The sequence below is a fragment of the Panulirus ornatus genome, chromosome 50, assembly GCF_036320965.1.
Source record: "Panulirus ornatus isolate Po-2019 chromosome 50, ASM3632096v1, whole genome shotgun sequence".
In the NCBI taxonomy this organism is placed as follows: Eukaryota; Metazoa; Arthropoda; class Malacostraca; order Decapoda; family Palinuridae; genus Panulirus; species Panulirus ornatus.
The window spans coordinates 8614228-8642182 of NC_092273.1; the positions used below are offsets into that span (position 1 = coordinate 8614228).

The 27955-nt window shown below is 37.1% G+C and overlaps 1 protein-coding gene across 4 annotated transcripts; it reads left to right on the forward strand.

Annotated features, from left to right (window-relative positions):
• Positions 1-713: 713 nt before the first annotated feature.
• On the forward strand, positions 714-27733 carry LOC139764572 (mitochondrial glutamate carrier 1-like). Of its 4 annotated transcripts, none has more exons than XM_071691371.1 (8): positions 714-833; positions 7074-7128; positions 9179-9313; positions 14977-15126; positions 17534-17667; positions 18303-18494; positions 18687-18843; positions 21483-27733. In XM_071691371.1, the coding sequence occupies exons 2-8, from the start codon at positions 7106-7108 to the stop codon at positions 21622-21624; spliced, it is 933 nt and encodes a 310-aa protein (XP_071547472.1). In that variant the 5' UTR covers positions 714-833; positions 7074-7105; the 3' UTR covers positions 21625-27733. The 4 variants fall into 4 exon arrangements, with proteins under 4 accessions (XP_071547472.1, XP_071547469.1, XP_071547470.1 ...); XM_071691368.1 differs by lacking the exon at positions 714-833 and adding an exon at positions 4197-4260; XM_071691369.1 differs by lacking the exon at positions 714-833 and adding an exon at positions 4258-4375.
• Positions 27734-27955: the final 222 nt, after the last annotated feature.

Genomic DNA, 27955 nt, shown 5'->3' on the forward strand with positions numbered 1-27955 from the left:
ACTCCAAGTAACACAAAAATGTCATACCGTATTGATATGTACAGGAAAGTGCAACTCATGGGCGAGCTGTTACTGGTATAACAGAAACGGGAGAAGAGGTGAGGAAGGAGTCCCGTAGTTGTGCTGCAGGAGGGCAGATGCGTTGCTGAGGTCCCATGGGTGTGCTGCAGATGGGAGGAAGCGTTGCTGAGGTTCTATGGCTGTGCTGAAGGAGGGAGGCGTTGCTGAGGCCCTGGCTGGTGTTTTAGCTGCAGCGGGAAAGGCAGCATTACCAAAGTCTCGTGATGCTGCTTCGGGAGAGGTAAGTCGTTTGTTCCTGTAATTGTGCTGCAGGAGGGAGGAATCGTTAGATACGTATGTCAGTGTGTTTAAGATACACCAAAGGCTGACGTACAATGGTCATCTGCGCTGGAATTAAAGAGCCACTGATTCTCAGTCTTTATTTATATAGTGGTATTGGCTACTGGAGCACGAAAAGGGGCAGTATTGCACATATGATGAAGGTAAGCTGCTTGCTACCTGCCAAGCTGGCGAAGGGTATGTTGAAAGTGTGTGACGTCACTGGCAAGGGGGGCAGATGTTGGCAAGGATTCTCACCGGAGGTTTAAAGTTGCCAATTGTACGCTGTCTCTGAACCGAAAAGTGGTTACTGCACGCCGTACTCTTTGGCGTCTCGTGTTATATTTAGATCATCTTTTTTTTATGAACAGTCTCAAGGAGATACTTGTGGTGGAGGGGGAAAAGGGGAGCAGAACACGGATGCACTAGACGTGGAACATTGTTGTCTGGTGAAGGGAAGCTGAACCCAGGGAGTAGGGGCTCAGAGGAACAAGGTATACAACCAGCGTTAAATTACACGCTTTTGGTGGTCACCTTCGTATTATTTGTGGTGATCATCACTGTGCCATTTGTGGTGGTTATTATTGTACTATCTGTGGTGGTCATCACATCATGAAATGTGGTGGTTATCACCGCACCAGGAGCAAGTACACGAAGTGCATTGGATGAATTGCTCGTGTGCATATATAAATGAATGTGTGTGGTTCTCTCCAACTGTAGTCCTCTATAACAAATACTTTCCTGTAGATTTGTTTGTCAGTTACCATATTCTTTTTCTCGCTTTTATCATTTTTCTCCTGTATATTCTGACATGATAAACGTAATGAAACACACTGAAGATATTTTTTTTTCATACTATTCGCCATTTCCCGCGTTAGCGAGGTAGCGTTAAGAACAGAGGACTGAAGATATCTACAAATGTATAATTAAAACAGTATATTCTGGCCGGACATCATAGAGAATTACTTAGGTCAGTAATAATCCCTCGATCACAAATACGGGCCTTAGATAGGCACATCATTAATGGGGGAATATATATATATATATTTTTTGTGGTCTGACATGATCTGAGCACTGGTATACGGCGTTTGAGTATCGACCTGGGTCTTCGAAGTCATTACTACATATAGAGTCAGGTTAAAAGTTATGCTGTTCGTCATACTGAAAGATTTTACCCAAGAGTTCAAAACCAATGAGGCCCATGACTTGTCTTTTCTTTTTATGTTATTTTCTTTTTTTCGTCAGTGGTGGGTTCGTCTCCCTTGCCAAGGTTGGGCAGTGTGAGGAAACAACAAGTCAGGGCGACCGGCAGGCTGCCAAACTCTTAAGTGTTGTGGCTGCCCTCCCTGTGTACTCTCTTCGATGACCAGAGTATTTCTACTCCACTGAACCGTATGAATGAGATAGTTGACCAACTCACCCCTGGCATTTACTAAATGTGGCAAATGTCCTGGCAAGTCCTGAGACGGTGGCAAGAAGCCAGTACTGGTCTGGTTGTTATTGCGGCGTATCATTCAACAACAGTCGAGCGGAGGATGTTGATGTTTTATTTAAGTAACTCAGATAAAAACGAAGGTGAGATTACAGAAAAGGGTCTTCTCTTTTATCTGTAGATTAGAACGTGAAAATAAAGATGATCTATGGAATGGCCTTTGGCCTGTCAGGTCAAATGCCATGCCATGAAAGTACATGGTCGTGCTGAAGAATTGTAAACAAAAACACTTGAAAGTAGCTGGGAAGTATCAGGAGCGGAGGACCTCAGAACCTAAAAGGAGTAGCCTTCTTAAGTCCTTCCCGTTTTCCTTTCGCCCCCCTTGCTCCAAAGCTTCTCTGAGTCACCTGTTACAACTGGCAGGAGATATTTGGGTAGCATTCTTTACCCTCTTGTCTCCAAGGACAAGGTGAGGCTACCCCAGTTCTCACGTTTGGGAGTGGTAAATCTCAGTCATTATCTGACCACTGGCATCTCTGTTATAGTGCTCATGAGAGTTTGAACCCTTCATTTGATACTGAACAGTCCATATGTAGACTTTGCCATCTTAATTATTCTCATCCTGTAAACATTATGTACCTGGTTGTTTTGAAGTTAGTGAATCCAGGGATGATTTCTACCAAATTTTATTAGTTTTATGTGAGCATTTCATCTATAACAATGATTAATCTTAGATAGTTGAGATTTATGTAAGCATTTCATCTATAACAATTATTAATCTTAGATACTTGAGATTTATGTATGCATTTCATCAATGACAATGATTGATCTTAGGTACTTAATAAATATTCTAAATTATGAATTGTAAATATTATTAATATATGATCAATTCATAGTTGCTCAGTACCTTATGTAATTCCTTCAGTCACCCAGTTCTTGTAACTAGTTCATTTACTAACAAGTAATACGATTCCTGTACCTTTTATGCATCCAGTCTTTTTACTGTCCACTGTCCACAAGATTGACAGGTTAGCACAGGAAATTTGCAACCGTAGAAGCCTGACGTGTGAATTATAAATGTAGCAGTACAAAACTGTGGCGAGTCAGGGAATGTGATTATATAAGAGATCGAGGTTCACCAAGTTAAGTTGCTGGCAGATCAGGAGTCCACGTGGACTGTCATAAGGCCAAAAGGACTTTGGAGCGATGCTGAGAGAGCGGCAGTAGATTGGTGATAAGAGATGCCATAGGCCTAAGGCCCGCGGAACAGAGTAATTGCAATTATCTCATGTGTAATTACCCATTTGTACTGTACGAGAAAGGGAGTTCTACAGTCGTGAGGGGTCCCCATCTCTTGAACTTTTCTTATACAGCATTTTGAATTTGGATGCCTTCCGCATTCACAATTTGAGAATCTTTTATCTGATGATGTAGAAGTCTTATACAAGTGCTTTTTTTTTTTGTACATTTTCTATGACGTTGTACTTCTTATCGACGTTGTACTTCTTTCTTATCGAGGTCTCAGGTTGTTGTGACTTTGTTTATAGTAGGAAACTGGTTTAGAAACTCTAAGGAGCAGATCAGATTGAGTCATTGATGTGACTATGAAAGATTACATTGTACATGTAGTCTAACTATGGTCTGTACGTCATGTACTTGTGTTCCTTTTGCTGCGGGAATTCCACTTGTCTTCTCGATAGCGTCTCAAATTTCTTAATGATTCTTCAAATAGAATTCTGCAGGTTATATATATATATATATATATATATATATATATATATATATATATATATATATATATATATATATATGAGGTGACGAGAGGGAACAAATCCTTTATAGTTTACTTTTTAATGAGTGTATAGACATAGTAAATGTAATGCACAAGAAGACATTCAATTGATCGAGGTAATAGAGACAATTTTAAGAATAAACTTTGGAATTCTGAAATCTTTGACAGTTATCATTTGCAACTACAGAAAATATTAGCAATGATCTGATATAACTGAAGATGACTGTAACTGCGGTTGCAAAAAAAAAGGAAACTTTAAAGTAAGAAAAGAAGAAAATATTACACATTAATGAGCAAAGACCCACATACTTGTAAAATCCGAAATAAGACATAAATACCCTTAAATATGTTAAGCATGTAACAAAAACCAGAAAAAAACTGAGTCCGCAGCTTTGTAGACTTTTTCCTCGCTCGTAAAAGTAAGCCATTCACAAAGGTAGGAATTTAGCTATGTTTAGCCATCCCATATTTAAATCCCAGAGATATCCAAAGTATGAGATGATGTCCGGATTATATCAAGTTGTTCTCCCTTAAGTGGAATTTACGTGTAATGACCACAGATGTACTATTAATGAAATCAGTACTAATGAAGCAGCTTTTTTTTTTTGCCATCTGAACACCTATGATATTTTCGTCAATGTGAATCGTACATCCGCCAATGGAAGACGTACGCCCACAGCAGCCGGTGGTTTGTTAGGTAGGTAGTGAGAATCCCATCTCGAGGCTTATTCTCTCGAGTCTTACCGTGATACTACATCTTCTTAGGAATTCCTCAATCGTTTGTTGCCTCTTGAGGGAAGTGGATAAAGCTGGTATGTATAAAAGTAAAAAGAAAAAAAAAAGTGAAAACAGCATCACAGCAGACGACACTCTCAGCTGATGATATTTTTTCCATCAGCTGATTACGGTATTACCATAGTTGGCACCGATGCACCATTTATTCCTTTTCTTGTACAGTTCTGTGTTGTTAACTTGTGTGCGCCTCATCGTGTAAGGTAGCTTCACGGCCACACATAAAACGCACCAAAAAATCATGTCAGTCACAGTTATTGAATCACATATGTTGAAGAACAAGGGATGCCTTGTTCTCACACATGGAGGCTCAGCCGCTGAGCCAATGCATGTAAACAAGGTAATTCAGAGGCAACCAGGTGAATGTGTTCACCTGCTTTCATTCAGCTGTACTCCCTGTACTCCTCTCTTCTGTGTTAACATCTTTCTTTACTCCTCTCCTCTGTGTTAACATCTGTACTCCTCTCTCTTCTATGTTAACACGAGGATGTCTTCCAACACAGATTTACAAGTTATTGCATAGTTAGCATAGAGGTCGGGAGCTTCATAGAAATATACGAGCAGTGCGAGTAGATTCTGTACCTGTATAGTACAAACAGACAAATATGATTAATACAGACTCCGCGGAGGATAGCCATACTAACAGACATGACACAGTTGTGCAGTTATGTAAGTTTATTATGCTGTCCAGTCTTACAGTGGACATGACGAGTGATTGTGTGTACTCACGCATTTTACGTAATTGTTCATCATTGAAATTACTCAACTACTGTTACGTAGCAGATCAACCACAAGGAAATGCTTTGCTTATATGTACTTTAGAATTACGTAGCTCTCATATTTCATATAGCTGTTACACATTTTCACAAGCACACATGGATATTTTGCATTTGTTCAGTCTGTTATTGTTATTACAGAAAGTTGTGTCATCAAACGTGGACATTGTACAGGTCGATGACCACACTCTAATACAATGCACAATTGGACAATCACGAGTGAAACATAATGTACCAAAAAGCACATTCATATTGCTTATCCGTGACACTTACAAGGTTTTCTTCAAAGTTACCTCATAATAAACTTATGATAGTACCGTTAAAAGCACCCAAAATTTAGAATCAAAGGATTTATATGTCTAATATACTTTGTGAAAGAGAGACTTTTCAGCATGTACCAAAAAGAATGCACTCAGCTGTTTGTTTACTACCTTATGGGATCACAGACATGTATGATGCATATTTGCTTTCCAGTATTCATAAACTTGAGGTTCATTTTCTGTTGTGAAAATATTAAGCTACAGTTTTTAATAAAAGGAAGGGGATTGACTGAATGATTGAGGCTTGGTAAATACATAAACTGAATTTATTTAAATGTTTCACTAAGGGTAGCATGTAAAATATAGACAAATACTGTACCTATTTTCAATGTTGTCCTCATAGTGCATTCAAAATAATTGATGGCACAAAGTAAAGAATAACAGAGAGAAAGCTCAAAAATATGATTGAGCTAGATACAAAATAGAATATTTTTATAGTGATTAAAGGCTAATATTAAAGAGCTGAGTACACCGGAATTAGAAATTGGTTACAAACACATCAAGAATATTAGCTCCTAGCTTACTCTGTAACAATAGTTTTGTTCATTTCTTAAAAGCATCTTTAGCTTGACATTGCTTGACTGAAAGTTGAAGATCTTTCCATAAATCATTACTGGTATACGTAAATGAACTCCTCACTAAACACTAAAATAATCCAAACCAGGTACAACTCATGATAAATCTTTATCTCTTATTCCATACCTGTGCTCATTATTTTAACCTTACATTTCTTATATTCTGGTGCATTACCATTTATGATGTTATTCATATGTCCATATTTCAGCTGTTCTAGTGTGTGTTCTATTGGGAGAATAGGAACCATGCCAGTTGTAATGTGGGTGCAAGACATGGGCTATAGATGAGAATGTATGGAAGAGGTTTAAAATGACTTGTTTGAGGACAGTAAGTGGTTTGAGAAAGGTTTACTGAGAAAACAGTGATTAGATAAGAGAGAGGTGTGGTAATAAGAAGACTGTGGTTGAGAGAGCTGAAGGGGGTGTGTTAAAATGGTTTGGACATTTGGAGAAAATGAGTGAAGAAAATTTGACAAAGAAGATAATATGTGTCAGAAGCAGAGGGAACAAGGAGAAGGGGGACGTGTGAATTGGAAATGGAGAGATGAAGGAAATAAGATTTTGAGTGCTTGGGACCTGAACATCTGGGAGGGTGAAAGGCATACAAGGTTGTGTTGCTGAACTGCAACTCAAAAATATGTGTTTACAAGTGGCTAGGGCTGATAGTGGCAGGGATGGTGCACTAACTTAATCCCCATTGTTTTGCTAGCTAAGATGGCATGGGCAACTGAATGCCCTAATCAGAGTCATCTCATTAGCATTATATATATATATATATATATATATATATACCCTAGCCTAAGCCAGGTACTCAATTTATTTACATACCCTGACGGAGGAATGAACAGCTAGTTTGACTGTGGGTCAGCTTCAGTAACCAGGATTCTAACCTGTGTGGTTGACTTTAGGCAGCTTGTGAATGCATATATTGTTGGAAGTATTAGTTTTTGAAGATGATTATATTGTTATTCTGAAGACTTGCATGTTCATCCAAGAGATTCAGTGTAGTATATATGTTTATATTGTCACATTATTAATGCATTTCAGATACAGCTGCAAGAAGTTTTTAAGGTGTCAGTATGGGAGATCAGCCAAAGTTCAAGTGAGTAACCCATAGTTTTTGTAAGCTTTTGATATTGCAATGTGTGTATCTTTTTTTTCCTATCAAGGGAGCTGCTCTTTGTACATATATTTATATATATATATATATATATATATATATATATATATATATATATATATATATATATATATATATATATAAAAGATATATATATATATATATATATATATATATATATATATATAAATATATATATATAAAGATATATATATATATATATATATATATATATATATATATATATATATATATATATATATAACTTTTTCTTTTCTTTCAAACTATTCGCCATTTCCCACATTAGCAAGGTAGTGTTAAGAACAGAGGACTGGGCCTCTGAGGAAATATCCTCACCTGGCCTACTTCTCTGTTCCTTCTCTTGGAAAGTTAAAAAAAAAAAAACTAGAGGGGAGGATTTCCAGCCCCCCACTCCCTCCCCTTTTAGTCGCCTTCTACGACATGCAGGGAATACGTGGGAAGTATTCTTTCTCCCCTATCCCCAGGGATAATATATATATATATATATATATATATATATATATATATATATATATATATATATATATATATTTATATAGCTATCTCGCTAATGCAGAAGAAGGTGATTAAGTATAATGATATATATATATATATATATATATATATATATATATATAGTGTATATATATATATAGCTATCTCACTAACGCAGAAGAAGGTGATTAAGTATAATGCTGGAAATTTTAATTGAACAAATATTAAATGTAAATTAAATAAATAAATGAAATGCATTGTACATCTGCTCATAACTGAGGTGCTCTTCAGCTACGAGTTTCACAAATTCGTCCACATACTCGGCAGCTCCTTCTTGGTTTGCAGACTGCATTTCTCCTCACACTTTATTCATGGAAATTCCATGATGCTTTTTAAATCTTTAAATCCACCCTTCACTATAGTCACGCTTATGTTGTAATTTAAGTTCTTTATGGAACAACTTAGCCTGGTCCATTACCATGCTACCTGACATGTCCACTTCATTACTCTGACGCCGCTAAAACCATTCCATCATCACTCGATTGTGCTCAGTACTCTTACTATCTTTCATTATTTTTCGAATCATCATTTGCTTTTTGGAATCGCAGTCTGCATAGAATTTCAATATTTTCTCCCTTTGCTTCTTTATATCATAAACAGTTGATGCATCACTACTGTAAATGTCACACAGCTTATGCACCGAAACACCACGGTTCATTTTTTCAACAGTTCTCCTTCATCTTGGATCGATATGGATTGGTGTTTACGTTTGACACCACGACTGATATGCTTATCTGTCTTAGAAGTCATTGCTAGGGTTAAATTTAAGCAAAATAAGCTAAGAATCTCACAGAATTGCGGTATCACCATTGATAAGTGCACTGTAAAGAATGTAAATAAGTGCTTCCTACAAAGAACTCCATCTGTGGCTGCCCAGTAAACTAGTCTGGTTGCCACAGTAATTTCAAGTTTCCTCACGTAATTTTGTCCAGACTAAAGGAGGTGCCGAACCATCAGTTGGCGGAAAATCGATGATGTACCTGTACATATATACACATGTATACATATTTTCATATTTTTCTTGTATGTTTGTATGTTTCCTGCATCAGTGAGGTAGCTAGATGATGAGGCTTTTCTCATATGAACATGTGAAAATAGGAGACATCAGACTCGATGCCCACTTGTGAAAATTGATAACACGGTGCATGAACTTGAATATGTGATGAAGAAAATGATAACAGAGATCAGTCTTTATCCTTTCAACTGTACTAGTACAATTTCTTTTTTCTCTTGTGTTTGAGGCTTCAGTCATTGACAAAAATCCATTTCAAATTTGGGCCATAAGTGAAGTATAGACAGTTTAATGAAAGGGAAAAAAAAAGAGACAAGTGAAAGTAGTTAAGCTTAACATCCTTGTCAGGAATTTTGATACGGAAGTATCGAAATCTTCAAAATTGTGATATAGATTTGATATACTCTGTTTACCATTTCTCTTCTTTTGTAAAATGATTTTCAGATTATTGCCTAAAATCCTGAATGGAGGAATTGCTGGGATAGTGGGAGTGACTTGTGTGTTTCCCCTTGACTTAGTGAAGACTCGACTTCAGAACCAGCAAATTGGCCCAAATGGTGAACGCATGTATAATTCAATGTAAGTTAATGATTAAGTTGTCAAATGAATTGGTGTGTTTGTTTTTACTTGTTATTTAACTGTGATAGTACTTTATCATTGTGCATGTTTTCGGGACATATATTTTCCTCTGTAGAAACTTTAAATATTTGGCAGTGTATGTTAACTTTAGTTTTGCAGCTTTTTTCTTTAAGGTAGCTGAGATGGCATGAACAACTAAATGCCCTAATTGTACCTGCCTCAGATATGCTACATACTGTATTCTTTATTTTATTATTTCTTTTTATTAAAACTTTGTCGCTGTCTCCCGTGTTAGCGAGGTAGTGCAAGGAAACAGACTAAAGAATGGCCCAACCCACCCACATACATGTATATACATAAACGCCCACACATGCACATATACATACCTATACATTTCAACGTATACATACATATTCATACACAGACATATACATATATACACATGTACATATTCATACGTGCTACCTTCATCCGTTCCCGCTGCCATCCCACCGTACATGAAATGGCACCCCCTCCCCCCACGTGCATGTGAGGTAGCGCTGGGAAAAGACAACAAAGGCCACATTCGTTCTCACTCAGTCTCTAGCTGTCATGTATAATGCACTGAAACCACAGCTCCCTTTTCACAACCAAGCCCCACAAAACTTCCCGTGTTTTACTGTATTATATATATATATACTGAGTTTGGAAAAGTGTGTGGAAGAAGAAAGTTAAGAGTAAATGTGAATAAGAGCAAGGTTATTAGGTACAGTAGGGTTGAGGGTCAAGTCAATTGGGAGGTGAGTTTGAATGGAGAAAAACTGGAGGAAGTGAAGTGTTTTAGATATCTGGGAGTGGATCTGGCAGCGGATGGAACCATGGAAGCGGAAGTGGATCATAGGGTGGGGGAGGGGGCGAAAATCCTGGGGGCCTTGAAGAATGTGTGGAAGTCGAGAACATTATCTCGGAAAGCAAAAATGGGTATGTTTGAAGGAATAGTGGTTCCAACAATGTTGTATGGTTGCGAGGCGTGGGCTATGGATAGAGTTGTGCGCAGGAGGATGGATGTGCTGGAAATGAGATGTTTGAGGACAATGTGTGGTGTGAGGTGGTTTGATCGAGTGAGTAACGTAAGGGTAAGAGAGATGTGTCGAAATAAAAAGAGCGTGGTTGAGAGAGCAGAAGAGGGTGTTTTGAAGTGGTTTGGGACATGGAGAGGATGAGTGAGGAAAGATTGACCAAGAGGATATATGTGTCGGAGGTGGAGGGAACAAGGAGAAGAGGGAGACCAAATTGGAGGTGGAAAGATGGAGTGAAAAAGATTTTGTGTGATCGGGGCCTGAGCATGCATGAGGGTGAAAGGAGGGCAAGGAATAGAGTGAATTGGAGCGATGTGGTATACCGGGGTTGACGTGCTGTCAGTGGATTGAAGCAAGGCATGTGAAGCGTCTGGGGTAAACCATGGAAAGCTGTGTAGGTATGTATATTTGCGTGTGTGGACGTATGTATATACATGTGTATGGGGGGGGGGTTGGGCCATTTCTTTCGTCTGTTTCCTTGCGCTACCTCGCAAACGCGGGAGACAGCGACAAAGTATAATAAAAAATAATAAAAATAATATATATATATATATATATATATATATATATATATATATATATATATATATATATATATATATATATATATTCATACTATTCGCTATTTCCCGCGATAGCGAGGTAGCGTTAAGAACAGAGGACTGGGCCTTTGAGGGAATATCCTCACCTGGACCTCTCCTCTGTTCCTTCTTTTGAAAAAAAAAAAAAAAACGAGAGGGGAGGATTTCCAGCCCCCCGCTCCCTCCCCTTTTAGTCGCCTTCTACGACATGCAGGGAATACGTGGGAAGTATTCTTTCTCCCCTATCCCCAGGGAATATATATATATATATATATATATATATATATATATATATATATATATATATATATATATATATATCCCTGGGGATAGGGGAGAAAGAATACTTCCCACGTATTCCCTGCATGTCGTAGAAGGCGACTAAAAGGGGAGGGAGCGGGTGGCTGGAAATCCTCCCCTCTCGTTTTTTTCAATTTTCCAAAAGAAGGAACAGAGAAGGGGGCCAGGTGAGGATGTTCCCTCAAAGGCCCATTCCTCTGTTCCTAACGCTACCTCGCTGACGTGGGAAATGGCGAATAGTACGAAAGAAAGAAAGAAAGATATATATATATATATATATATATATATATATTTTCTTTTCTTTCTTTCATACTATTCGCCATTTCCCGCATTAGCAAGGTAGTGTTAAGAACAGAGGACTGGGCCTCTGAGGGAATATCCTCAGCTGGCCTCCTTCTCTGTTCCTTCTTTTGGAAAATTAAAAAAAAAACGAGAGGGGAGGATTTCCAGCCCCCTGCTCCCTCCCCTTTTAGTCGCCTTCTACGACACGCAGGGAATATGTGGGAAGTATTCTTTCTCCCCTCGCTGTCTCCTGCGTTTGCGAGGTAGCGCAAAAAACAGATGAAAGAAATGGCCCAACCCACCCCATACACATACACGTCCACACACGCAAATATACATACCCATACATCTCAATGTACACATATATATACACACACAGACACATACATATATACACATGCACACAATTCACACTGTCTGCCTTTATTCATTCCCATCTCCACCTCACCACACATAGAATAACATCCCCCTCCCTCCTCGTGTGTGCGAGGTAGCGCTAGGAAAAGACAACAAAGGCCCCATTCGTTCACACTCAGTCTCTAGCTGTCATGCAATAATGCCCGAAACCACAGCTCCCTTTCCACATCCAGGTCCCACAGAACTTTCCATGGTTTATCCCAGACGCTTCACATGCCCTGATTCAATCTATTGACAGCACGTCGACCCCGTATACCACTTCGATCCAATTCACTCTATTCCTTGCCCGCCTTTCACCCTCCTGAATGTTCAGGCCCCGATCACTCAAAATCTTTATCACTCCATCTTTCCACCTCCAATTTGGTCTCCCACTTCTTTTCGTTCCCTCCACCTCCGACACATATATCCTCTTGGTCAATCTTTCCTCACTCATTCTCTCCATGTGCCCAAACCATTTCAAAACACCCTCTTCTGCTCTCTCAACCATGCTCTTTTTATTTCCACACATCTCTCTTACCCTTACATTACTTACTCGATCAAACCACCTCACGCCACATATTGTCCTCAAACATCTCATTTCCAGCACATCCACCCTCCTATGGACAACTCTTTCAATAACCCACGCCTCACAACCATACAACATTGTTGGAACCACTATTACTTCAAACATACCCATTTTTGCTTTCCGAGATAATGTTCTCGACTTCCACACATTCTTCATTGCTCCCAGGATTTTCACCCCCTCCCCCACCGTATGATTCACTTCCGCTTCCATGGTTCCATCCACTGCCAGATCCACTCCCAGATATCTAAAACACTTTACATCCTCCAGTTTTTCTCCATTCAAACTTACCTCCCAATTGACTTGACCCTCAACCCTACTGTACCTAATAACCTTGCTCTTACTCACATTTACTCTTAACTTTCTTCTTTCACACACTTTACCAAACTCAGTCACCAGCTTTTGCAGTTTCTCACATGAATCAGCCACCAGCACTGTATCATCAGCGAACAACAACTGACTCACTTCCCAAGCTCTTTCATCCCCAACAGACTTCATACTTGCCCCTCTTTCCAAAACTCTTGCATTCACCTCCCGAACAACCCCATCCATAAACAAATTAAACAACCATGGAGACATCACACACCCCTGCCACAAACCTACATTCACTGAGAACCAATCACTTTCCTCTCTTCCTACACGTACACATGCCTTACATCCTCGATAAAAACTTTTCACTGCTTCTAACAACTTGCCCCCTACACCATATATTCTTAATACCCCTCACAGAGCATCTCTATCAACTCTATCATATGCCTTCTCCAGATCCATAAATGCTACATACAAATCCATTTGCTTTTCTAAGTATTTCTCACATACATTCTTCAAAGCAAACACCTGATCCACACATCCTCTACCACTTCTGAAACCACACTGCTCTTCCCCAATCTGATGCTCTGTAGATGCCTTCACCCTCTCAGTCAATACCCTCCCATATAATTTACCAGGAATACTCAACAAACTTATACCTCTGTAATTTGAGCACTCACTCTTATCCCCTTTGCCTTTGTACAATGGCACTATGCACGCATTCCGCCAATCCTCAGGCACCTCACCATATATCATACGTACATTAAATAACCTTACCAACCAGTCAACAATACAGTCACCCCCTTTTTTAATAAATTCCACTGCAATACCATCCAAACCTGCTGCCTTGCCAGCTTTCATCTTCCGCAAAGCTTTTACTACCTCTTCTCTGTTTACCAAATCATTTTCCCTAACCCTCTCACTTTGCACACCACCTCGACCAAAGCACCCTATATTTGCCACTCTATCATCAAACACATTCAACAAACCTTCAAAATACTCACTCCATCTCCTTCTCACATCACCACTACTTGTTATCACCTCCCCATTTGCGCCCTTCACTGAAGTTCCCATTTGCTCCCTTGTCTTAGGCACTTTATTTATCTCCTTCCAGAACATATATATATATATTTTTATTTTGCTTTGTCGCTGTCTCCCGCGTTTGCGAGGTAGTGATATATATATATATATATATATAATATATATATTTATATATATATATATATATATATATATATATATTACATATTTGTCAGGTAGCGTCAAAAAGATTACTTAGCCTCAAAGTCAAAAATCCTCACTTGGTCCATGTCTCTGTTCCTTCCATTGGAAAATTAAAAGAGGAGGGGAGGATTTCCAGCCTCCTGCTCCCACCTTTTTAGTCTCCTTTTACAACTTAAAGGGAATATGTGGATAGGAAGCTGTGATTTCGGTGCTTTCCTACCATAAGTTGAATTCTGTAGGCGTTTGACTCTTTATAGGCTTAACATGGGTGACAGCCCAAGCAAGGGATATCTTTGAAGGTATTTGTAGACCTCAGTATTACTCATCAGGGCATGTCACCTTCCCCACTAGCCCATCATGTATGCAAACTTCAGAGAATACTTATGCCTTACATGATAAGGCAAGGGTTAAATTGATTATCAGATGAGAAGGAAATATCTGTGATATACACTGGTGTTGCAATTATTCATGAGGTATGCTTTAAGAAACCTTGTGATTCTCAGCTTCCTAAATTTTAGTTCAATAATTTTCACCATGAATACTGGGTTCCAGAATTGAAGTGCAGGGCATCTAAATGATGAAAGAAAATGATAAAAGAAAAATTGGAAATAGCATGAGATGAAGATGCTCAGTGTAATGGAGAGTAAGGTGATTTTCTTACATTTATCTGGCTCTTGTGTTATATGTATCATTACTGTACCTGATTAAATGTAAGGTTCTTGTGATGAAGTTTTTATCATGGAGTTTCATCATGGAAAAGTTTTCTTTTTTGTCAAATTTTATTCATTATGTACCACATTTCTCACATATGATAAAGAAAGATTCTGCTGTAATATTTAAAATGTCATATGTTAAATCATATGTTGATTTGCCAGTATTACTCCAGTGATTTTATACAATTTGTTTGGTATTTTGAATAATCCCCCACAGGCTTGATTGCTTCAAGAAGACATATCGTGTCGAAGGTTACTTTGGCATGTACCGAGGATCTGGTGTCAACATTTTGCTCATCACCCCAGAGAAGGCCATTAAGCTCACTGCAAATGACTTCTTTCGTCACCATCTAACTACAAAAAATGGGTATGTCAGGATGTGAATGAAAATAGGTTTTCCTGATTGAAGAGTACTGAGAGGCTTTTTCATCTTTTGTCCCTTCTGTCTCCTTTGAATTTACTGCATTGGAAAATACTGCAGGGTATATATTTTGAATATGAATTGCCCTGACATCTGATCTCATCTTTTAAACACTTAAGAAGAGCTTATACTGCTAGCTGGAAGTCACTGGTCATGGAAGGAAGGAAGTACAATGTAGTCTTGTTAAGGACCTTCTCACTCGGAGGGAGTCCATCATTTCCCAGTATCTGTATAGAGTACAGCCTGGAAGTTGCAAAAATCCCTTAAGGTTTGAGGGGATGGTTCCTTACTGCATAATAGTGATACCACATCTTTTGACTAAGATCATTTGAACTGTATTGGTATTAATTGCATAAATCAGTTTTTCATAATGATACCCAAAATGTTTCCCCTTAACTGAGACAGTTGACAGCCTTCCCATAATTAAAGATGTCAATCAGACATCCTTGTGTTTTGCTGTCTGTTAGTAGCTTCGATAAACATGAATATAAACAAAGGTCTGCTGACAAATTTTGCTGTACCCACACCAACTAAGCTTCAGTTACTTTATTTCATTGTAGTTTCCCCATAATTCAAATTTAGCACACCAAGACATCAAGATATGCAGTGGATATGTTTCATTCTCTTTATTGTATATTGGATGTTATTGGAATCTGCCTGTTTGTGGGTACACTGCAAGTGGAAAGTCACCTTCAGGATTGTATCATCATTAGTGGATAGAAATGTCAAGAACAACCTCATTCCAAAAGGGTGCATTATTGCCCAACTCTTAAGTGACGTGCAGTCTCGAAGCTGCTGAAGCCTCATAAAAGAAGTAGTGGAGTTGTATGGTTATATTTTGTATTGTACTCCTTAGGCTGTGTTTCACCTAAGTCAGTAAGACTAATCCATCTTTTTTTTTTCATAACATTTTTCATTTTTGTATTTTACTTAACTGCAGATGTTAAAATAAGGACTTCATTTATTTGTTTTGTTTTCCTATATGTAAAATTAAGCCAGATTATCTAAGTAAAACTTTTTATTGAAGATTTGATTGTTTGGTAAATACTGGCATAGACTGCATAAAGTACAAGATTGGTGTTACCAGACTCTGCCTGCTTGTGGATATGCTGCAAATGAAAAGTTACCTTTGACAAGTTTGCATCATTAGAGAGCATTCATGTTGAATGATATTTTATATTTCAGATGATAATGCAGTTTCATACTTTTTGAGTGCATTAGTTTCATACTGAATCATTTACCACAGTTTTCCTGTCATAAATTGAATAATCTTGAATAACAGATTTTGTACAGTTTCTTATTTAAGATTTAAATTCCCATTCCTGAATATTCCCTTAAAGACGTCTTGATGCCATACATGTAAACTTTAAAGTAACCTTAAGATAGAAAAGTATGAAAGAGAAGAATAACCTACCAATATTTGAGGGAATATTAAGCTTGTCTTTTTAAAGAGGTCATGATACCACTTTTAGGAAAGACTTTGGAAGATATAGGTTTATAAAGTTTAGCATTGTACAGGGAATCTTCCTAAACTCAAACACTCCAAATGCCAGATTTTGCAGAGCCCAAACATTTTGAAAAGCTTCTGATGTCTGGATTTTGTGTACTTTACAGAAAAATGATCCAAGATTCTAGGGTATGAACAATTTGTCTGATTGTTGATATTAATGTTGTATGGTTTTTCTTACAAAACTCAAAGTGCTGCCCAAACCTAGACTATTTGGTCCAGGTCTGGCAGGATATAGTCCATGTGTAGGAGGATATAGTCAAGGTTTGGGAGAATTTAGTTTAGGTTTTGGAGGATGTAGGTATTCTCCCCAAACCTAAACTATGTCCCAGTTTTATTTTCATTGCACACTAGTTAGTCTAGGTTTTGGAGGATACACTGTAGTGAAAAAAAAAATCCATCGCAGTGGGTTTTATCTTTGAGTAGCCAGTAGCGTGGACTGCTAAGTTTTGGATGGTATTGCTAATATCAGAGGCAGTGCAGGCAAGTAGTTACCATGGAAAGTTTACAGAAAAGATGCTTTTTCATATTTTATCCCCTATTCTACTTTTTACTTTATCTAATGGGGTACCTTTATTTGCTTTATATTTAAAAAAAATTATCCGTGAATTTGGAGGCAAAAGACAGCTGTTTCATAAATGTGAATAAATGTGATCGTCAGACTTTAATAATTCTTCAGTAAGCATTTTGTGTCACAATTGAGTCTGCTGATAGAAAGTCAGATATTTAGTAACAAATACTGTAAATTTGTGTCATGCTTATATAAAGTTTTGAAGTGGGTCCTCTGATTAAATTACTTTGAAACATTGACAGTACTGTTTTAGTGTGTTTTTCTTTATTGCATAGTAAGCTTCCCATACATCGTGAGATGATGGCTGGTGGATTGGCTGGTTTGTGCCAGATTGTTGTGACTACTCCGATGGAACTTTTAAAGATCCAGTTACAAGATGCTGGTCGTGTTGCAGCACAGGCAATGGCCAGTAAGTTAATTTGGTTATTAATTGATTAACCTGATTGATTTTTGTTGAGATGTGTTTATTGTTTTCCTAAAAAATGATAGTTCAAAGTTATACACAAGACTTTGAACATACAGATTTAGTCAGTCTTTACCATGTTCAAATTTCCTCTCACTTGGAAAGGGTGAGTGATAAGGATCATCAGTAAATGTATTTGTTTTAAGTTTAGAAATACTTTTGCTTTATTAAACAGAGAAGAATATCCAATAAGCAAATTTCTAGTGAACATTAATTTATAGTTAAAGAATAGTTACTATACATCATGTACTTTTGTTTATGCACATAGTAGGAAAGTGGGGAAAGCTACAAATGTAGGGTAAAACCTAAGAGCATTTGTCAATAATTACAAAATTGTTAGAATTTTATTTGTTAGGTATGCTGTATATTACTGTATCATTTAAAACTTTAACTTCTGCTGTTGCTATATGTAGAAATATTAACACGTATGGTTCTCAGACATTGTAGCTTTGTACATGTTTATGTGATATGTAGGTGCACTTTACATGTTTTCATTACACTGTACTTATGTTTCACTGAATTATGTAGGAAAACAGATTATTTATATATGAAAATTCAAATGCTTTATGATTTACTTTTAGGTGGTCAGACAGCAAACATTCCAAAAATCTCTGCAACATCAATCACCCTAAATCTGCTTCGTGAGAAGGGTATTGTGGGCTTATACCGTGGGACGGCAGCCACTATGTTACGTGATGTCTCATTTTCCATAGTTTATTTTCCACTCTTCGCACATCTGAACTCTTTAGGACCACGCAAGAGTGATGGCTCAGGTATAACCTTTTTCATAGATTCAGAATCCTAAATTTATTTCACTGTTGTTATTATCTGAAACTTAAAGATTTTTCCTGCTGTATAGGTATATGATCAGTTTTTCAGTACCTTTTGAGGCTGTCAATATATCTAGTAAGTGTTGTCTGTGATTTTTTATGTACTATGTTATTGTTATTTATTTGTTTTAACAGGAGAGGCAGTGTTTTGGTGTTCATTCCTGGCTGGTTGTACATCAGGATCATTGGCAGCATTAGCTGTTAACCCATTTGATGTAGTAAAAACGAGATTGCAGCTCATATCCAAAGGTGCTAATGAAACTCAGTATAAGGGTATCTTGGATGCTATTATGTAAGTTTTTCTGGTTCTTTGAAAGCTTTTAAGTTGAGTGCTATATTCTGTATGCAGCTGTTTATGTCAAGAGTTTGTATGTTATCTTACACATTAATCATGCTGGACACATTATCATGGAAAGTTTACCTAAAAGAAGATGGAAATAATGAACCTGTTAAGGAGCAAGGCCAGGCCTTGATGAATGTGATCCTTGCTATGTGAATTCAGCTGAGAAACCAAAATTCACTTTTTTTGTGTCTGTGTCAGCACTATTATAGCATTTCACATCACATGACAATTGAATTTACCACAGTCTCGTAATGTTTGTTTATTTCCACAGTTAGGTTGCTTTATTAAAAGCTGCATTGGGGATATGCTGCATTCATATATAGATCATAGAAAAAGAAGTATAGTATATTATGTCAAGAATTAAGAAAGCTCATTAAAGAAAAAGAATTATTTAGATAAAAAAGCTGAGTGTACCAGAAGATAGCCGTGAATGGAGGGCAAACAGAGCAGAATATGAAACCCTGGTTAAAAGTATTAAAAGGATTGGATAGATTGATAAAAGAGAATCAAATGAAGACCATGGAAGAAGAAATGAGACTTTAAAAGAGAATAAAAAACTGGTTTCTGCAAGGTGGTAACTGTGACTAGAAGAGTGATATGTGTAGGAACAAGAGCTTATTAGATAGATACAGAAGAATGGGTTGAATATGAAATCTGGAAGAGATGGTGAGATTTTTAATGAAATGATTGGATATAATGGTTGAGATATGTATCTGTTGTTACAGTGAGGGGGGTAGTGATGCTATTTCCTATAGGGCGGGGAAGCAACAGGAATAGATGAAAGCAAGCAAGTATGAATATGGACACTCGTGAAATGACAACCCCCTCCCCCTGCATGTGTGCAAGGTAGCCCTAGGAAAAGACAACAAAGGCCACATTCATTCACACTCAGTCTCTAGCTGTCATGTATAATGCACCGAAACCACAGCTCCCTTTCCACATCCAGGCCCCACAGAACTTTCCATGGTTTACCCCAGGCGCTTCACATGCCCTGGTTCAATCCATTGACAGCACGTCAACCCCGGTATACCACATTGTTCCAAATCACTCTATTCCTTGCACGCCTTTCACCCTCCTGCATGTTCAGGCCTCGATCACTCAAAATCTTTTTCACTCCATCTTTCCACCTCCAGTATGGTCTCCCACTTCTCCTTGTTCCCTCCACCTGTGACACATATATCCTCTTTGTCAATCTTTCCTCACGCATTCTCTCCATGTGACCAAACCATTTCAAAACACCCTCTTCTGCTCTCTCAACCACACTCTTTATATTACTGCACATCTCTCTTACTCTTTCACTACGTACTCGATCAAACCACCTCACCACATATTGTCCTCAAACATTTAATTTCCAGCACATCCACCCTTCTCTGCACAACTCTATCTATAGCCCATGCCTTGCAACCATATAACATTGTTGGAACCACTATTCCTTCAAACATACCCATTTTTGCTTTTCAAGATAATGTTCTCGACTTCCACACATTTTTCAACGCTCCCGAAGCTTTCGCCCCCTCCCCCACCCTATGATTCACTTCCGCTTCCATGGTTCCATCCGCTGCCAAATCCACTTCCAGATATCTAAAACACTTCACTTCCTCCAGTATTTCTTTATTCAAACTTACCTCCCAATTGACTTGTCCCTCAACCCTACTGTATCTAATAACCTTGCTCTTATTCACATTTACTCTCAACTTTCTTCTTTCACACACTTTACCAAACTCAGTCACCAGCTTCTGCAGTTTCTCACCTGAATCAGCCACCAGCTTTGTATCATCAGCAAACAACAACTGACTCATTTCCCAAGCTGTGTCATCCAGAACAGACTTCTTACTTGCCCTCTTTCCAAAACTCTTGCATTCACCTCCCTAACAACCCCATTTTCTCTCTTCCTACATGTACACATACCTTACATCCTCGATAAAAACTTTTCACTGCTTCTAACAACCTATACATTTCAACGTACACACACACACACACACACACACACACAGTAGTGGAGTACTGAGTAGAGAGTGATATAGTGAAGAATGGATGTGAAACTGCTGGGGAGTGGATTTAGAAAGAATGGAAAAGTGGTCAGGTGCCTTATGACTCAATAAGGGCAGTAATTTTAACACTGTGTAAAGGAAAAGGAAAAATAAGTGACAGTAAAATTACAGGTAAATGTTCCCTTAGTATAACTGGCAGAGGTCAAGGTAAGTAAAGAAATAGTTACCAAAAAGTCAACAAATACTATAGCTGGGTGAAAAGTATTGGGCATCTTGGTCTTTCTGTCAGTTGTTGGACCTGGGGCTGGTAACTGTAGCTGTACTAATTCACTTTGCGGAAGATGTAGGAACGCATTTGATCTGCTCTGTTGATGGAAGTGGAATTAAAGGTAATGGAATAATTGGTAAGTGGAATAGAAAGAGACGCATGGAAAGAAATACAGTAAGGTGAAAAGACCAGAATGAAGTGTGTGTGGGAGCATGATTTGCATATCTAAGTGATTGGATGTATGCTGTTATAGTTTAAGGAGATCCTTTGTAAGAGTGTTAAGGAAATTTTCTTAATTGGAAACAGTAATATGAATATTTCTTTTGCAGACAAATTCTCAAGAATGAGGGACCCAGAGCATTCTTCAAAGGTGGAGCATGCAGAATGATTGTCATTGCCCCTCTGTTTGGTATAGCCCAGATGGTGTACTACTTTGGGGTTGGAGAGGCTATTCTAGGGTATAAAAAGTGAAACTATAATTAGTTTTGGTTGATAAATCTTTGAAGCTTGGATCCTAGTTATGAGAGATAATTTAGAGAAAAAGTTTTATTGTAGGTTATCAGTTGTTGGATTTCCCGTTTAAAGTACAATATTAATTCAAAATGATAATTCTCAATAATGCTTTAAAGGTTTGTATGTTTTAGTGCAATTAATTTAATACTGTGAAGCTTGCAGTTGCAAAATGTATAAAGAGCGATATTTCAAGTGTGATTATTATAACTGAATTTTAAGATTGTGTTAACTACTGACAAACAGCTCCTTATGTTGAAGAAAATTTAATGTTCAAGAAGCCCTTGATTAATGTCATTGACATGTATTTGGAAAATGTGACTTTAAGCCAAATGAAAATTAATCAAAATAGGTGACCCTATTGATGCAGTGTAGTAAATTGGGGTTGTGTTCTCAGACAGCAGATCCGAAACTTATTTTGTGGGCAAGGAAGGCTGAAAACCTTTCCAGTTGCTTAGAAAACCAATAATAACATGTTACAATAGTTAAACAGATGTATATAAAGTGCTCAGATTAAGGGTTTACTTTCTTTATAATTAACAGCACCTTCATGGTCATCAGACACTGTTGCTGATCTTTCTGCCAAATACTGTACTCAGTATTTATTTCATATTAGTCAGTAATCTGCTCTTATTTCTTATAGGTTGTGTGGTAGTTAAAGCAGCTGCAGTTTTAGAAAATTTGTTGCTCATGACAAAATCATTAATGGTATTCCTTAATATTGTCGCTGCCAGTGATTGAACCTTAGCAACTCAGTAGCACATTTTTCATTGCATTTAAGTGCATCTATTTCACTTTTAATTTTTTTCAATCAAAACTCATCGTCGTTTCTGTTGTGAGCCTTCAGCTTTACTATCCTGTTTCTACCACAGTCTAGGCAAAGTAAGCAGATAACCTCATCATGGATCTGCAGCTTAATGTCATGACATCTTGGACAGAAATGACATAACTTCAAAACACCTTTAGTGTTAATCAAGGGCTGCTTATAATTGTTTAATAACATATTTGGAATGCAGAATGTTTGAAATTATGTTAATCAAGCACTTACTGTATAAAATTGCATGAAAAATGAAAGTTAATGAATATGCTTTATGTTTAGGAAGTTCTTATACTTGTGATTTGGAAATATGACAGGGTTTAGGAGCTAAATTGAATGTTTAGTCAAATATGATTGTCGGTGCTGGTCTCTTAAATATTAACCAATAGTATACTGTTAAATATACTAGGTAAAATGATGAATTATTTGAATTTTATGATAGCTCATGACTTTAGGTATATTCAAGAAGGCAAGACTGACTGCTTATTATGTAGCATGGTACACATGACTAGATCTTTTCTCCAGAAAATTCAAACTTTTATGAGAAAGCAATAACTTCCCTATATTTTTTCTTTTCATATCTCAAGTACACATTCAATATTTTTGAGATTTTAGGGTATAGGATTCATGATATCAAGAAGTATAACATTGAAGAAACAAAGTTCATCACTGAGTGCATTATGAAAGCAATAAGTTTTTTCAAATATTTTTTTTGTATATTCATTTAGAGCTTCGTCATTGTTTTCGAATTTTTAAAGCATAGAATTTGTTTTAAGGCTTTGATATGATTAAATAAGGAATTCTTTTTGTAACCGTCCAGCTTCACAATGTGCTTTCATGCACAGCATTTAATCAAACTCTGATTGTAGACATTATTTTACAGTCCACTTTTTCAGTTAACATTCCAAGGATATTCATCTGCTTGTACATTAAAGTTATTGCCTCATAGCATTTGTAAAAACAAATAAATATGTATATACATGCATGTTACTCACATGTGTTATAGAGAGAGACTGAAGTCAGTGTTATTAGTGACCTGTGATTTACCAAGAGGATTCAGAGAAGCTCATGCTTAGATACATGGTTGATGAAGTTCAGCCTGATCAAATGCTAATGGATGAAATTGAGGTTTTGTGGAAGGAGGTGCATTTATGTTAATCATCTCATAGGAGACATATTACAAGTCAGCTAATGGAAGGGACATGGGGTGGACATGGTGCCAACCTGTCACATACTTACATAATTTAATTATGTAACCCCAGCAGACTTTTTATAGGGCTCTTGCTGCCTGAAGGCTCCATTGTTGTCAGTAACAGGAAAATGATGACGCCTTTGGTGTGACAAGTTGATTGATGATAGTGTACTCCTTTTCTTCCCTGATGATGATGTGATCTCATTGGAAGTGACTCTCCATTTGTGGCATAACCTCATGAAAGTGGAGCTCTGTGTTCCATCTTTTAGAAGTTGGAGTACAAGAGGGGGCTGTTTGTCCAGCTGCCACCCCACTTATTTGCCTTCTATGATGCACAGGAAATATAGGGTAGAATTCTTTCACCTGTACCCAAGGGATGCAGGAAATGGTAAACAAAAATTATTTTTTGTTTTGTTTTCTAGAGCATAGGTAATAAAAGTGTTACTCTTGCTTGCTTTGGGAGTATGGTTTGAAATGGATGTATGTCTGGTGGGGTTGTGTTTAAGACTGAGTTGGGAGCATTGTTTAATGCTTGTTGGGTGATTTCAGTATGTATATTTTTTGAAAGTGGTATCTTTGTAGGGAATGACTGGGATATGTGAGTATAAACTGCTGAATTGTGGAACAAGGGTAAGCTATTTAATATTTGTGTTGAAGGGTTGGTGGTTAGCTATGGCTCTGTTTGCATGTGAGGAATCCATTGCTGTTGCAAATTGAGTGCCAAGCATGTTAAGGTGGGATTGTATTGGGAGGATCTTTGTTGTATTGGTAGCTGTTAACTGTTTTTAGTTGTTAGGCAGCTAGTGATTGATCTGAGCACTCTGTTTTTTGTTGCCTACAGTTGTGTTATATTCATTTTGATAGATGGATAACCAGGTATGAAAGGCATAGTTTAGGGCAGAGCAGATGAACTGTATGTTGAGGATATTAAGGGATTCTTTATCTTGTCCAATCTGGTACCAGGTAATGTTTTAAGGGCATTTAGATTACTAATTGCTTTTGTGTTGATGTTTTTGGTGTGGACTAGTGAAAGTCATGTTTGTTGTATGTAATACCCTGAATGGTTGATGTTTTATTCAATGGGAACAATTGGCTATTCATGATGATGGGATGGTGCTGATTCATATCTCTCTGGGGTTAATAGGGTGAGTGAAGACTACTGTGGAGATGTAGACATTCTTCAGTGGGTGAGGCACTGTTCCATTTGTGTAAGGTGGTGTTGCATGTTTGTTTTTGCTTCTTTGGTGTTAGGTTGTTGTGATGTGATTGTTAGTTTGTCTGCATGTGCAAGGACCTTTATACCATGGTCCTCAGGAGGCAAGAGGAAGTAATGTAGGAGATGGAAGAGGCATGGAAAAAGAACTGCTCCTTAGGGATCTCAATTTTAGAGCTTAATGGTCTTAAAGCCTTTATGAGTGAGTCTGCAATGACAACAAGCTGTGAAGCTGGCCAGCCACTTTTCCTCAGTGGGTTGGAGGATGGTGGTATCTTTTGTATGAGGATGTGTTAGGAGAGTGTCAAATTGTTTATTTGATGTCTTATCACCATTGTCATGCAGGAAAGGTGTTGTGGTTGGTTGAAGCCTTCAAGGATATGAAGTTGTAAGGTCTGTGTTTATATGCATGTATATGTTTACATGTATATATTATTATTATTATTATTATTATTATTATTATTATTATTATTATTATTATTATATGTACTTTTGTGAGTAGTAACAGTAAACTTTTTATCATACCAGACATACTGTGTTGATGCTATTGTTACATAATGTGAGACCACAGACCCAGGAGGGTTCTACATCACAAAGTGCTTTGTGTATGAAAAAGTAAGTGAAGTGTTTTTATGAAGAAAAATATGTAATATGTATTCTTAGAGAAACTTATTTTAATAATGAGAGAATTTGAAGGTTGTTGCTACCACTCTCATCTTGCAAGTGCTGTATGATAAATAAGTATTGGAATATGATTTTAGATATTGTGAATATTGCAAAATTAGTGTTCTTTGTGCAAGAAATGTATAACATTGGGTTATACTGGGTGAGTCAAAAGCCATTGTGCACCTTTACTACTAACAATAAAACCACCTCATTCTTAGTATTATTGTTACAACAAATTGCCTATTTGACTTTTGACACTTAAGGTGACTGACAAGATATACTCATCATATATGGTAGGTGCATAGAGACTTTTGCCTGTCCCTGTTGAATGAATCAAGTGCATCAAAACACTATATAAACATGTTGAAAAACCACCTGTTGAGATATGTTGACCCCGCTGTATAGCTCTCCGTCGCTTACTAAGCAAATACGCTCCCAAAAGTTAAGATGTATATTATAGGTATCTGTGTTGTTTTATTATACTTATGAAATTTTTACATTTCACAAGAAACTTGTTTTTCACTTTCCTTGAAAAATATACACTTCTTGGAGAGACTAGGAAATTTAAATGCCTTTGTAAAGGGTTATTATTTGTTACTGATTGTTAAGGAAGAAAAAAGCAAGGTCCTAGTATCCACCAGAGGTTTATTGAAGTTTGTCAAAGGTACAGTGAAGATGCATTTGTTGAGGATGAAGTGAAGATGTATTCCTTAAGGATGAAGTGAATTTTAAGTTTGTTGAGGGTGTAGGGAAGATCTGCTAAGTGTAGAGGGAGACACACTGCATTTGCTCAGGAATGTTATTGTTTAGATCTGTTTAATTCTTTTGCAGCCAGGGTACTTTTTTAGATATCATAGTAATGTTGTGGTATTAGTGTTTGGTAGATATTAAAGAAATGACAGTAAGAAGTGTCAACACTGCTCTAATGGTCATGTACATTCAAACAATACAAGTGACAATTGACAGGGCTTCCACACCACCTGAATGAGATGGCTGCCATCGCATCATTTTTGTCTTTATATGTTCCACCCATACCCCTATAACTGCACGCGAAAAATACTCATAATTAATAAAATTCTTAATAATTAATTGAATTGTGTAAGTGCCTATATTGCAGATATCAGAATGCAAAATGATGTAAATGAATTATTAGAATGGGACTATGCTTGAGTCTCTCCCAGATCACTCATTCTATGTGACTTTCACTTGACTTATTTAGTTAGTGTTTGTTTAAGTTTTGGAAATGTATTTGGTTTTTCTTGCTTTTCCTACTTTAATGGAATTGTTTTAGGAATGACAGTCCTAGAGAGAATCCCCTCACTTGGCTTCTGTTTCTAATATTTTAAAGGTTTTTCAATAGGGGATGATTTTCAGCCCTTATTTTCAATCCAGCCCCTTTTAGGTGCAATCTGTGACATGGGAGAAAGATTCGTAGCATTCCTTCTGTGTTCCCAGAGTAAATGTACAAGTAGTATATGGAAAATGTAGTAAAAAAGTAATCAGTGCATATTCCTAAACTTATATTTCGTTAAGGGTCTGACTTTTTCTTTCTTTTACAATTGTTTTTTAAATATTTTTAGACAGAGTGATGTACATAAAGTTGCTAGCAGGTTTGATTAGGATGTGAAAATGAAGGATGCCGGGAATGTTTATGATATCCATGATTTTCTTAACTTTACAGGTGCTTGCATGGTTCAGTAAATATTAAGTTTTTGTGAAATTGAAAACTTTTCTACTCTAGTGAATGGAGCTGTAATTAATAATGACATTCTGTAAAATGTATTTTGCAGTATTTGTTAATTTTTGTTGATGTGAAATGTATCGAACTGTTTCCTTGGTATCAAAAGTATTATACTGGATGTGCACAAATTTTTAACATGGAATATAAATTGTCCAAATGTATATTTTGGAAAAATCAGCCAATGCTATGTGATACTAGAAATTCTTCACCCTTGCAGTAAACACGTCAGAAGAATATGTTTGATACATATTTCTTGATTTTGCTGTTTACTCAAGAAATATAACACTATATGTAGACATTAGATCAGAGGAACATAAGCCAGTTCAGAGTATTAGATCAGTGATGTGTGAAGTACCTCATATTTATATATAAATAAAAGCTGGTATGTGTATGTATTCATATAATTACAAGTATATGTACATATACACACCATGAACACTACTCGGGCTTTTATTGGTAAATATCACAATATTTTTAGATGTAAGGCACCCTGTTAAGTATTTTCTTTTCAGTGATAAGATATTTATTGCATGAAAGTAATTTAATGATATATGCAGGAAAAGCAGGTAAGGATTTGTGCAAATAATGAGATGGCACATGAACCATCCTGTAATGGCCTTTAGAAACAGGTCGTGGGTGACACTTAGACTGACTCATTCTTAG